The 13,070-nt window shown below is 40.4% G+C and overlaps 1 protein-coding gene across 2 annotated transcripts in view; it reads right to left on the bottom strand.

The window, feature by feature from the left end:
* Nucleotides 1-9,915, bottom strand: part of LOC128702502 (gamma-aminobutyric acid receptor-associated protein) — a 40,035-nt gene extending 30,120 nt beyond the window's left edge. For both annotated transcript variants that reach the window (XR_008409120.2, XM_053796770.2), the window contains exon 1: nucleotides 9,729-9,915. Coding sequence is in view for 1 of the 2 variants with exons in the window: in XM_053796770.2 (XP_053652745.1) it covers nucleotides 9,729-9,818 (90 nt within the window). In the remaining variant the exon portion in view is untranslated. The remainder of the gene's footprint in view (nucleotides 1-9,728) is intronic.
* Between the last annotated feature and the right edge of the window lie 3,155 nt (nucleotides 9,916-13,070).

The following is a 13,070-nucleotide window of genomic DNA, read 5'->3' as shown; positions in this document are numbered from 1 at the left end:
ACACACACACACACACACACACACACACACACACACACACACACACACACACACACACACACACACACACACACACACACACACACACACACACACACACACACACACACACACACACACACACACACACACACACACACACACACACACACACACACACACACACACACACACACACACACACACACACACACACACCACACACACACACACACACACACACACACACACACACACACACACACACACACACACACACACACACACACACACACACACACACACACACACACACACACACACACACACACACACACACACACACACACACACACACACACACACACACACACACACACACACACACACACACACACACACACACACACACACACACACACACACACACACACACACACACACACACACACACACACACACACACACATTTTAATATGGTGAACAGTGAGTGCACACACCCATTCTCTCATGTCTAGGCGACTCAGGCTTATTGTGGCAATGTTGAATGAATGACAAAGAAAACGTATATATACGTTTGGACCGTTTAAGGGTTAAATACAGCAAGCCTTTAATAACCCTACACAACAGTTTTGGTTATGTATTATTGAAACCCTGAAGGGCCATATTTTTCTCATAGCATGAAGATACTATCATACTATAAATTTAACCATGTGAAACTTGGGTAGAGTCAAAGATTTTACAGTTCCCTCTGTGGGAAGTAAACAGTGTTCCCACAAGCTCTAATCCTTCCAAGCTGCAAGAAGTCTCGTCTGACACCAGTTTAATCTAATAAGCACAAAACTTGATGCTAACTGAATAGTTAATATATGCAAAATACCTGTATTAAAACAAGAATATTCAGGGCATTCAAATTAAATATATTCACTAGAAGGCTATTCAAATTCTTTTGAAGGGACATCCCATCATGATCCAAGGAAGTGGACTTTTCCTTCCCTTTTATCTACTCTCAATTCTTATATAACCCTTATGGGTTTAGTGTCTACTTCCCTCAATTAGGATTATACCAAAATATTGGGCTGTTGTGCTAACCTAAGTTTATCATCACAGTTAAATCACAGAATGGGCGGTGTTGGAAGCAAAGGGCAACAAGCTTTAAAACTCAAGTGTGTTAACCACTCAGCCGGCAATCTTATGATTTTGTAAGCGATTTCACAATTACACTAAATTACACATTCCTGTACTACTGTAGAGTAATTTACCAACCATGGTATATAACTAAGAATAAGAAGTATTTCAGCACGATACACATTTGTACAAAGGAGTACATATAATTGAGTGTACATGCCAAAAGCCCCTTTGTATGCAGATTTTGGGTAAACCTAATTTAAAATTCCTAAGACAATAAGAGTGCAGCTAATTTGTAAAATGGTCAATACAAGAGTTCACAATGAATACAAGATAACCAAATATTCTATTTCACGCTATATTATGTTAATAGGTTTGGTAGAGAGGAATTACAATTTTGATTATTAACCTAAGGCAGAGAGAATTACAAATTTGATTAATAACCTAAGGCGGACAATGGAATGATTAACATTGGAGAAGATTACAGATAATGAGAGTATATTAATTATACTGTTTTACTTACAAGGACTGAAAGATCTGGTATTTCCATTCAATGTTGATTTCTTATTTTATTTTTTTGTTTAACTACCAACTTAAGCTGTTAAACATGATTAAAATTCATGTTAAGAAAGTTGCACAGGTGGCATGATCATGACTGGTGCAGATAAATTAGTTAAGACGCACTAGATTTCAGAATAAAAATAATTATACCTAGCTGTTGCACGTGTCTCAACTTGTCAGTATTGAATACAGCCTCTTCTCACCGAGACCACATCGATAAACGAATTCGTTGCTAAGTGAGGAGCATACTGTAATGGTAGTGAGTTTGTCAACCATCTATGATATTGTTTTAATGACACCTTTGCCCCATTTATAACATTTCTGGTATATTTTTAAATGTTTATACAGTAGTGTACTGTATATTGTAATAAAAAGAATAGAGGAAAAGAGCTCTAATACACACTAGTCCGAGTCGTTAGTAAACGAGTACGTCACTAATCGAGGAGCGGCAGTATCATTATATACAGGAGGGCCCCACTTATACAGCAGGTTTGATTCCAGCCTACTACTGTAAAGTGAAAATTTTTTCCATTTTCAAATGCATACAGAAGCCAGATAACATGTTTGCACTAACATAAGTGAGCAACAGAGCCTGGCCTTAAAAATGAACATGCAATAAATGCATTACATACCCTAAAATGTCTTCAGCCTCAGTTTATAGAAAGTGGTAAAATTTACCTGGAGAGGGTTTCGAGGGTCAACGTCCCCATGGCTCTGTCTGAGACCAGGCCTCACGGTGGATCAAGGTCTGATCAACCCCATAGGGAATCTGAATAAATGAAGAATGTACAGACAAATCAGTGTTGAAGTCCAAGTCACCACAGTTTATACCCTACGAACCACAGTCAGGGGAAAGTGAAAAAGAGGGAAGTTTTCCCTGGACATGTGCCTTCAAGAGGAGCCAGGACTAGAATATACAACAGTGGAACACTGCAGACCTATTCTAAGCTACTTCTGCTCTGAAATTTATATCACTGTCTTACATTTAACAGATACAAACAGCCAACAAAACCATAATCACTTCTAAAACACCACAATGTTAAGATGGTAATGCAAAATAATTTGCTTCATAATCCCCCCCACCCCATCATTCACTCCATGGGGCAGGATTTTTATTCTGTGCACTCACCATAGAACCAGTCATGTTTAGGCCAAAATTTACCGATCACAGTGCATCTGAGGGAGCGGTGCTTAAAACTTATCTACACAAGTGACACTGGTGTAGATCAATGTGGGAGACAGTTAAAGGATTAAAAGGAACTCGAACATGTAATGGATGACAATTTGTGTGATACATCTGAGGAATTCTTAGTGTGTCCCTCAGTTTATGCTAGAGGTAAAATTTATTTTTTCAAGAGGCAAATAAAGTTAAACACTTCAAGTACAACTCAGGGACAGACTGACTGACTGACCACCTCAAACTTTCTCCAGGGTGGATGGACCGATACCGTCCCCCCCCCCCAAAATTTATTTTCTTCCAAGCCGAGTCTAAAGTTTGCTCAATGTTTGGTATTCTACAGGCTTTTTTGTTATATATTTTCATATGTACTGTACATTTTGAAATGAAAATCAGAATTTGAGAACTGTCGACTGTTAGTGAATTATGATCTACAAGACAGTTACCAATCATTAACTAGGGAAGAAAGGGAGTTTAGAAAGTTAAGACAAAGGCTAACTGGGATCAGAGAGAACACGCAACATTCCTCCAATGTTAAACATACTGAAATGACAAAGCAATATTGCAAAGGACAAAGGCCGGTATATGATGCATACATAGCACTAAGATTATGCAATATTACGCTATTCTACTGTAGGGTGAAACCATGATAAAAGCAATGGAAAAAAAGATACTTTAATGGTTAACAGACATGCCAACAATATATAAAAAGTAGCACAAACAGGAGAAAAAAAAAATTCACCAAGGTCCCCAATGCCAAGGAATAATACTCCATATAAATGTAACTAAAAACATCTGACAAGTTAAAGATATTCTTAAGAAATACAAATAATACACCATAGGATTCAAGAGTAGGCAAGTAGATGACAAGGCAGCAGTCGTGACATTTACACTACACTGACTTTAGGTCACTCGGCATTCTTACCAATAAAAAACAAAAAAGATATACAACAGATATTAACAAAAGCAATACGCATTATTAGTAAGGGAACTTTTCAGACTCGATAGACAGAAAATATAAAACTATTTCAATATGAAGGAACCGAAGTTTGAGAACAGAAAAATTACAAAGATTTGGCAACTGTTGTGAGAATTATCCCTTAGACAGGTGCCCAGGTACATTTCTATAATACAGAACAGTAAAAAGATGCCAACAAACTGGAAAGGCAGTGATAAGTGCCTATAAAAAAGGGACCAGCAAAGCTTACTTCATATCAACTTACTTGCACCCAGCTGCAAGTCAAGGACTGGAGAATATGGTAAGCCGCAACTTGAGGATATTTAAAAACTAAAGATTAATCCGTGGCATATTCTTAAAGCCTTGCTGCTGATCCAGTTAAGTTACTTAAAATCATGCTAAATTTCTTAGGATAGCAACTCCGAAGCTACTATACTGTACAGTATTCTGAAGTTACAAGGCTGCACTCGAGGATACAGCCAATTCATTTCAGAAAATTACCTAGTTACAAAAGGTTCGGAAACTTGCGCAGTGGACTGAAGAGTCTGTATATACAAGAGTGGTAACATGACAGATGTCTAGGAAAAGAATGAGCTATATTAAAAATATTTTTTTTACATCAATTTTACAGGCTAAGAACTGTTATCCTACCTCAGCTCACTTCAAAGACCTAAGGAATACTATCACCCCCAGGATGCAAGCCACAACAATATACTAACACCCTGGTGCCTACTTACTGCTAGGTGAACAGGGACAACATGTGAAAGTAAATACGCCCAACCTGTGCACCCTTATCGGGAAAAGAACCCAGGACGGTCAATACGCGAGCCGAGTGCACTGCCAGCCAAGCATTCAGTTGCCAGTATTCAAGTTATTCTAGCAACCACTCATCAATGATGCAATGCTAGGGGGAAATTACCGCCTAGCCCCCCCCCCCCCCCAAAAAAAAAAAAAGGCTAACTTCTCTGGAACAAAGATCATGCAGAACATCACATAAAATGACAATGGAACAATCTAGACTAGCATGCAGATTTTTCTGGAATTTGCAGATCAATCTCCACTTAAGGGGGGTTAGAGGCCAATAAGGTACCAGGGCACAAAGATATAGGTTGAGGAGCAGGGAAAGCCATTTAAACATAGGTAACATCATAGTTATATTATAATTATCAATTTCATGGGCCAGATGAAAGGGACGAAATCAAATTTCAAACAACTGTACTCTAAGTTCAAAATGGGGAATCTTTAGTAGTTATATGCCATAGAAAGGGTTCTACATCACAGGGTTGATAGAGGGGGAATGGGAGAACATGCCATTTTTAGCAAGTCAGTACACTACACTAACTACTGACAAGGAATTTTTGCTATAAGAAAAAAAAAAATACACTGGTGGGTTTAAAGGGATGAGTCATGTGGGGATACCCAGAAATAAAAGAAAGGATGGGGTAAGGAAGAGAAAGCTCAGTATAACAACGGTGACCAGGCCCCCTCGCATAGCACAACGGTGACCAGGCCCCCTCGCATAGCACAACGGTGACCAGGCCCCCTCGCATAGCACAACGGTGACCAGGCCCCCTCGCATAGCACAACGGTGACCAGGCCCCCTCGCATAGCACAACGGTGACCAGGCCCCCTCGCATAGCACAACGGTGACCAGGCCCCCTCGCATAGCACAACGGTGACCAGGCCCCCTCGCATAGCACAACGGTGACCAGGCCCCCTCGCATAGCACAACGGTGACCAGGCCCCCTCGCATAGCACAACGGTGACCAGGCCCCCTCGCATAGCACAACGGTGACCAGGCCCCCTCGCATAGCACAACGGTGACCAGGCCCCCTCGCATAGCACAACGGTGACCAGGCCCCCTCGCATAGCACAACGGTGACCAGGCCCCCTCGCATAGCACAACGGTGACCAGGCGCATAGCACTGACCAGGCCCCCTCGCATAGCACAACGGTGACCAGGCCCCCTCGCATAGCACAACGGTGACCAGGCGACCTCGCATAGCACAACGGTGACCAGGCGACCTCGCATAGCACAACGGTGACCAGGCGACCTCGCATAGCACAACGGTGACCAGGCGACCTCGCATAGCACAACGGTGACCAGGCGACCTCGCATAGCACAACGGTGACCAGGCGACCTCGAATAGCACAATTCTATCAAAGATGAAATGAATAAAACAGAAGAGGTATGCATTTTTATATCACAAAGGAAAAAATTTTATCATGGATTGGGAATCCAATTAAAATTGCACAAGACTGAAGCAATACAGATTACACAATGTCTGAGCTGTATGTTAACAATACAGACTTTGAAGAGACTTCTGTTGGGTTTCAGGGCCACCGACAGCATACGCCGTATTGAAGAGACCTGCATGCAACAAATGTAGATACCACACTTGGTTAAACCTTTTATGTTTAAAGAGTTTTGAGAGAGTCGGTACTCTCAGAGCCCGGTCATGGGTCAGGCTCGTTTGATGCTTGCGTGGTCAACCAGGCTGTTGCTGCTGAAGGCCAGCTGCCCCAGTTAGTTAACCCTTAAACTGTCCAAACGTAGATCTACGTTTGCACGTGTAGCGCTACAAACGTAGATTTTTTTTTTTTACACAAGAAACAACTTAAAACCGAATGTAGATCTACGTTCGGAGGGCTACGCGTGTGAACATAGATCTACGTTTGGACAGTTTAAGGGTTAAATGTTTAAAATATAAAATTAGGGCTTTCCATGGGAAAGATAACTGTACATTTCCTCAGACTTAGTTAATTTACAAACTACTGTAGTGCAGGATGGCATGCAAGATACAACAATACAAGTACAGTGGACCCCCACATAACGATCACCTCCCAATGCGACCAATTATGTAAGTGTATTTATGAAAGTGCGTTTGTACGTGTATGTTTGGGGGTCTGAAATGGACTAATCTACTTCACAATATTCCTTATGGGAACAAATTTGGTCAGTACTGGCACCTGAACATACTTCTGGAATGAAAAAATATCGTTAACCGGGGGTCCACTGTATTAAATTGGGGAGTTTGTACAGTTACTATAACAGAAGGGTTGGAAAGACATGAAAAGCTGGATGAGCTAAATGCACAGCAATATTAATTTTAGCATTATCATGACTAATATTTTTGCTTGATAGGTGGCTTTCTTCTGAACATTAATTTTAGTCAGTTCTTTATCAGTTTCAAAAATTAACCAAACGAACTGAAAAACTAGTCAATTTCTACACAAAAATGTGTGAATGTAAAGGGTTAGAAAGCACAGGTATTATTGGCACTTAAATTTAACCCAGGACAAGCCAATAAAGTGAAGAGAGTTCACTTTATTGATGCAAGTTTAACCCGTAAACGGTCCAAATGTATACATACGTTTTTTTCAACATTTGAAAGTAAAGAAAGTAGATCTTTGTTTTTTTACATTGAAAATGTGTAAAAAAACTTATATCTACTTTTTTTGTTATATTTGAAAATATGTAAAAAAAAAAACGTAGATCTACTTTTGTAGCGCTACACATGTGAACGTAGATCTGCTTGGACCGTTTATGGGTTATTGAAGTACAGGTACACACAAGTACAGTGGAACCTTGGTTTTCGTATGCCGCAGTTTGAGAAAGTTCTCCAAAACGTAATTTTTGTTAATATTTTTGGGTGTATGGAACAGATTAATTGGTTCCGTTCCAGACACTGAAAATACATTTTATAGAGAATTTTCTCCAACTACGGCATACGAAAACCAAGGTTACACAGTACTAATTATCCAAAGATCCCAATGGAAATAAGCCACTGAAAATCTCTCATCTTCTATGCATCATATTTCTACTGAAAATAATTAATTTCCAGAATGTTCATCTTACAATCATTCCATAAACTTGAACTCACTTTGAAACTACGAAATTCCACTTAAGTGACGATCAATGAATTAGTATGAAATATAAACACAAAATAGTACTAGTGTTCATTTAGCTTCTTTCGTACACTTAAAAGCTACTTAATAACCAATGTCTAGTTCTTCAGTAGACGAAGACGTAGTCTGCCCAAAGTGCACCACATGCTAGTATGGGGTCTTTTGTGCGTAAGTTTATTTAGGCACAAAGTTTATTTAGGTATAAATAAGCTTATTTAGGCAGCAGGTACACACAAGTATACAGCATTAATTACCCACCAGGATAACCCCAAAGAAGTCAAAATGGCTTAAATTCATTGAGGTCCTCTACTTATTTCCATGTACACATTACCTATCTACTGCAGATTATATCAAAGCCAAGTGTTAAACCCACAAGGGCCATACAGCATACACTGCAGAAAAATTTGTATTCGCATTTACACGCATTACCGTAAGTAAAATTATGCGTACCTGGACGTAATTAAAGTTAGGCTATTTATACCTATACAAACATTCACAAGAACAGGGATAGCGGAGAGCCCAGAGCAACACTGAACGTTTGAGAGAAATAACTTTAAAAGGCAAAAGGAGTTAAGAGTCCCGAATAAGGCGACATTATTTGCACGTGCGAACTAACGTTTCCTTTAACGTAAATTTGACCAAACCTCAGTTATTTATACCTGGTAAATACGTAAATTATCCAGAAAACAAAGTCAAAGTGACCTATTTCCATTATGTTGGTTGTAAAGAGTGAACAAAGGTGCATCATCATGTAGCAGGTGTTACACAGGTGACTCAACACCTGCTGATATATAAAGTGGATCAGTAACACCCGAGTGACCTTCAACGACCTTCACTAGAATAAAGACTTTATAGGTTATCCCAGGTAGGTCACACCTGTGACTGTACCTGTGTACACCTGTACACTAATAAACTTAAAAACCAAGTTTAATTAGGTACAGGTGTACATAGGTACAATTATATAGTAAGATATGTGTAAATTACCCAGGTATGATAGTTGTACCTGTGTGCACCTGGACCCCGTGTGCACCTGGACCCCGTGTGCACCTGGACCCCGTGTGCACCTGGACCCCGTGTGCACCTGGACCCAGTGTGCACCTGGACCCAGTGTGCACCTGGACCCAGTGTGCACCTGGACCCAGTGTGCACCTGGACCCAGTGTGCACCTGGACCCAGTGTGCACCTGGACCCAGTGTGCACCTGGACCCAGTGTGCACCTGGACCCAGTGTGCACCTGGACCCAGTGTGCACCTGGACCCAGTGTGCACCTGGACCCAGTGTGCACCTGGACCCAGTGTGCACCTGGACCCAGTGTGGACCTGGACCCAGTGTGCACCTGGACCCAGTGTGCCCCAGGACCCAGTGTGCACCTGGACCCAGTGTGCACCAGGACCCCGTGTGCACCTGGACCCAGTGTGCACCTGGACCCAGTGTGCACCTGGACCCAGTGTGCACCTGGACCCAGTGTGCACCTGGACCCAGTGTGCACCTGGACCCAGTGTGTACCTGGACCCAGTGTGCACCAGGACCCCGTGTACGGGTGTACACAGATACAGGTGTGTAAATTACCCACCATAATGACCCAGAAAAGTGACTCACAGAGGTAAATAAGAACAAATGTGACATCGTTTACCAACTATCAAGTAGAGCGCTAAACACGTATGGCAAAAAAAATATTAAACAGTAAAATATGAATCTTGATCCATGACATTAAAAGAAATTACAATTTTAAGACAAATTTGCTTAATTTTACAAGTTTTTCCCATGATAATTAAGACATAATTAAGTCATTAGTTATTAAATATGGAAATAAGAGAATTAAATAACTTTAAAGTTAATTAAGTCACGAGGTGAAGGTTTAATTAGGACAGACTAACTACCCTACAAGTTAATGAAGTTAACGAGCCATTAGAGTCACTAAAAAGGATTTTTTAAATGCAAAATGTCCTAAAATGTGGTTAATAATGGCGTCATGGCGGGAGAAGTGCGTCACAGATGCCACTCCCTTACACTCACCGGCACGCGATCTGGGTACTTCTTGCGGATCTTCTCTCCCTCCGTCCGTCGCTTCTCGAACGGATGTTCCTCCTTGTACTGCCACTTCATGCTGGCTGCTGCACACAAGTGTGTAACGAGGGTATAATGTTCACCTCCTGGTGAGTGACGATGATCAACTGCGTCTGAAGCTTCCTCACCTCGGCTCGATAAACACAAACTATAGATACTTCAACTCTTTTATATGTACGATCTAAATCTATTAAATTAGAATCTAATACCTTTAAACTCTAATTTTAAGCAATTCGATTCTTTTTATGGAATTTTGTAAACAAAATCCTCTATAGTAACGGGGTATTTATGTCATCTATTGTAATGATGTTTGACAACAAAGGCCGCGTAACAACTCTTTAATCCGCGACATAAACTAGTTCTCCCTTATTTTTGCCTCCCATTACCTAAATACCCATTAACATCACCTCTAATCACCATTTACACACTCATTTACCACTTCCAAACTGCAAAATGTTAATAAAAATGGCTGGAAGTATAAATTACCCCACCACACGTAATGTCCCATGACAGTGACGTCACTGGTAATTTACCAGCTGATTCCTTAACAAATTAACTTTCCCTTTATTTAAGGTCATTAAATGGCCTTAAATGGCTTAATTTGATGCCTTTTATGTCATCACTTCTTCTTCTTCTTCTTCTTCTTCTTCTTCTTCGTTTTTCTTCTTCTTCGTTTTCTTCTTCTTCTTCTTCTTCTTCTTCTTCTTCTTCTTCTTCTTCTTCTTCTTCTTCTTCTTCTTCTTCTTCTTCTTCTTCTTCTTCTTCTTCTTTTCTTCTTCTTCTCGTCGTCTTCTTCTTTTCTTCTTCTTTTTCTTCTTCTCGTCTTCTTCTTCTTCTTCTTCTTCTTCTTCTTCTTCTTCTTCTTATTCTTCTTATTCTTCTTCTTCTTCTTCTTCATCTTCTTCTTCTTCTTCATCTTCTTCTTCTTCTTCTTCTTCTTCTTCTTCTTCTTCTTCTTCTTCTTCTTCTTCTTCTTCTTCTTCTTCTTCTTCTTCTTCTTCTTCTTCTTCTTCATCTTCTTCTTCTTCTTCTTCTTCTTCATCTTCATTTTCTTCTTCTTCTTCTTCTTCTTCATCTTTGTCTTCTTCTTCTTCTTCTTCTTCTTCTTCTTCTTCTTCTTCTTCATCTTCTTCTTCTTCTTCTTCTTCTTCTTCTTCTTCTTCATCTTCTTCTTCTTCCAAATCTTTCAGTGGGCTGCAGAAAACAATATGAAGTTCAACGATGAGAAATTTCAATTACTCAGATATGGTAAACACGAGGAAATTAAATCTTCATCAGAGTACAAAACAAATTCTGGCCACAAAATAGAGCGAAACACCAACGTCAAAGACCTGGGAGTGATCATGTCGGAGGATCTCACCTTCAAGGACCATAACATTGTATCAATCGCATCTGCTAGAAAAATGACAGGATGGATAATGAGAACCTTCAAAACTAAGTATGCCAAGCCCATGATGACACTCTTCAGGTCACTTGTTCTATCTAGGCTGGAATATTGCTGCACACTAACAGCACCTTTCAAGGCAGGTGAAATTGCCGACCTAGAAAATGTACAGAGAACTTTCACGGCGCGCATAACGGAGATAAAACACCTCAATTACTGGGAGCGCTTGAGGTTTCTAAACCTGTATTCCCTGGAACGCAGGAGGGAGAGATACATGATTATATACACCTGGAAAATCCTAGAGGGACTAGTACCGAACTTGCACACGAAAATCACTCACTACGAAAGCAAAAGACTTGGCAGACGATGCACCATCCCCCCAATGAAAAGCAGGGGTGTCACTAGCACGTTAAGAGACCATACAATAAGTGTCAGGGGCCCGAGACTATTCAACTGCCTCCCAGCACACATAAGGGGGATTACCAACAGACCCCTGGCAGTCTTCAAGCTGGCACTGGACAAGCACCTAAAGTCAGTTCCTGATCAGCCGGGCTGTGGCTCGTACGTTGGTTTGCGTGCAGCCAGCAGCAACAGCCTGGTTGATCAGGCGCTGATCCACCAGGAGGCCTGGTCACAGACCGGGCCGCGGGGGCGTTGACCCCCGAAACTCTCTCCAGGTAAACTCCAGGTACCTTACCCGTGACAGACTCCGAATTTACCCTTCTGCATGCCTGCACTTCCGCCATATACCATATCCCACATACCCTGATTTTGTCAACCACTGTCCATCCTAACCCCATCCCCAGGCCCCCCCCTATCCAATTACCTACCTCTAGTAACCTTGATTTCACCGTATTAACTCTCATTCCAGTATTCATACCAAACATCTGAATCACTCTACCCACCCTCCTTACCTCCTCCTTACCCCTTAGCAAAACAGTAGTATCATCCACATACCAAACGATGCCCCCTTTGCATCCCCCTTCCATCTCCTGTTTGTCCCTCACCCTCTCAACAGACTCATAAAAAGGATTTTTTTTTTTATATTTTATTTAAATAACTGCTTATACATAATACATTGTATGACTTACAAAACAAACCACGGTGAAATATAAAATAAATGGTACATACAGTGAACTTTATACCTCTCCGAACATGAAATTAAACACCAACATTACAAACTAGTCAATAAAACCAACCACATCCACTGTAACTTTATAGAAGTACTTAGTATTGATGACAATACATACATACACATACATATATATACACATATATATATACATATACACATACATATATATACACATATACACACACACACATACATATATATAAATTAAATTAATATACAACTCAGATCGGTATACAGAAAAAATACATATAGTTTACTTGCATGTCACAAGTACTTGGCTAAACAGGAGCACCAGACCTAACACATACACCACAATATTGAAAACCCAACCTTCCACATCCTTACAATACAGAATTTTATAAACAGAGCAAATACAATAATGATTATAGTATAAAATTAAAAACCATACTAGATATTACAAAACCTCTAGTACACAATCCCGGTACATTTTAAGAACACCATAGATCAAGGCCATATTACAACCATATACATAACCCCACAACCATATACATAACCTATAAACCCTCCTTTTATAATAATCATTATTGCCAGTGCAGACACAGCTGACACTTCTACCCCCCCCTCCCCGTATGAACAGTCACCGTTCTAAATAACATACATTGAATTATCCTAATGAAAGGTCATACCCTGACCTCATCAAAACCTAAAAGTTGGTAGTGCATGAACAAGACAAAAACACAAAATTTACAGACTCAAACAGATATGAAACATTACATTCATATACACCTACACTGTAAAAAGTAGAAGAATA

The sequence above is a fragment of the Cherax quadricarinatus genome, chromosome 98, assembly GCF_038502225.1.
Source record: "Cherax quadricarinatus isolate ZL_2023a chromosome 98, ASM3850222v1, whole genome shotgun sequence".
Classification (NCBI taxonomy): Eukaryota; Metazoa; Arthropoda; class Malacostraca; order Decapoda; family Parastacidae; genus Cherax; species Cherax quadricarinatus.
The sequence above is the reverse complement of the archived record's forward strand: the minus strand, read 5'-3'. Positions and strand labels throughout refer to the sequence as shown.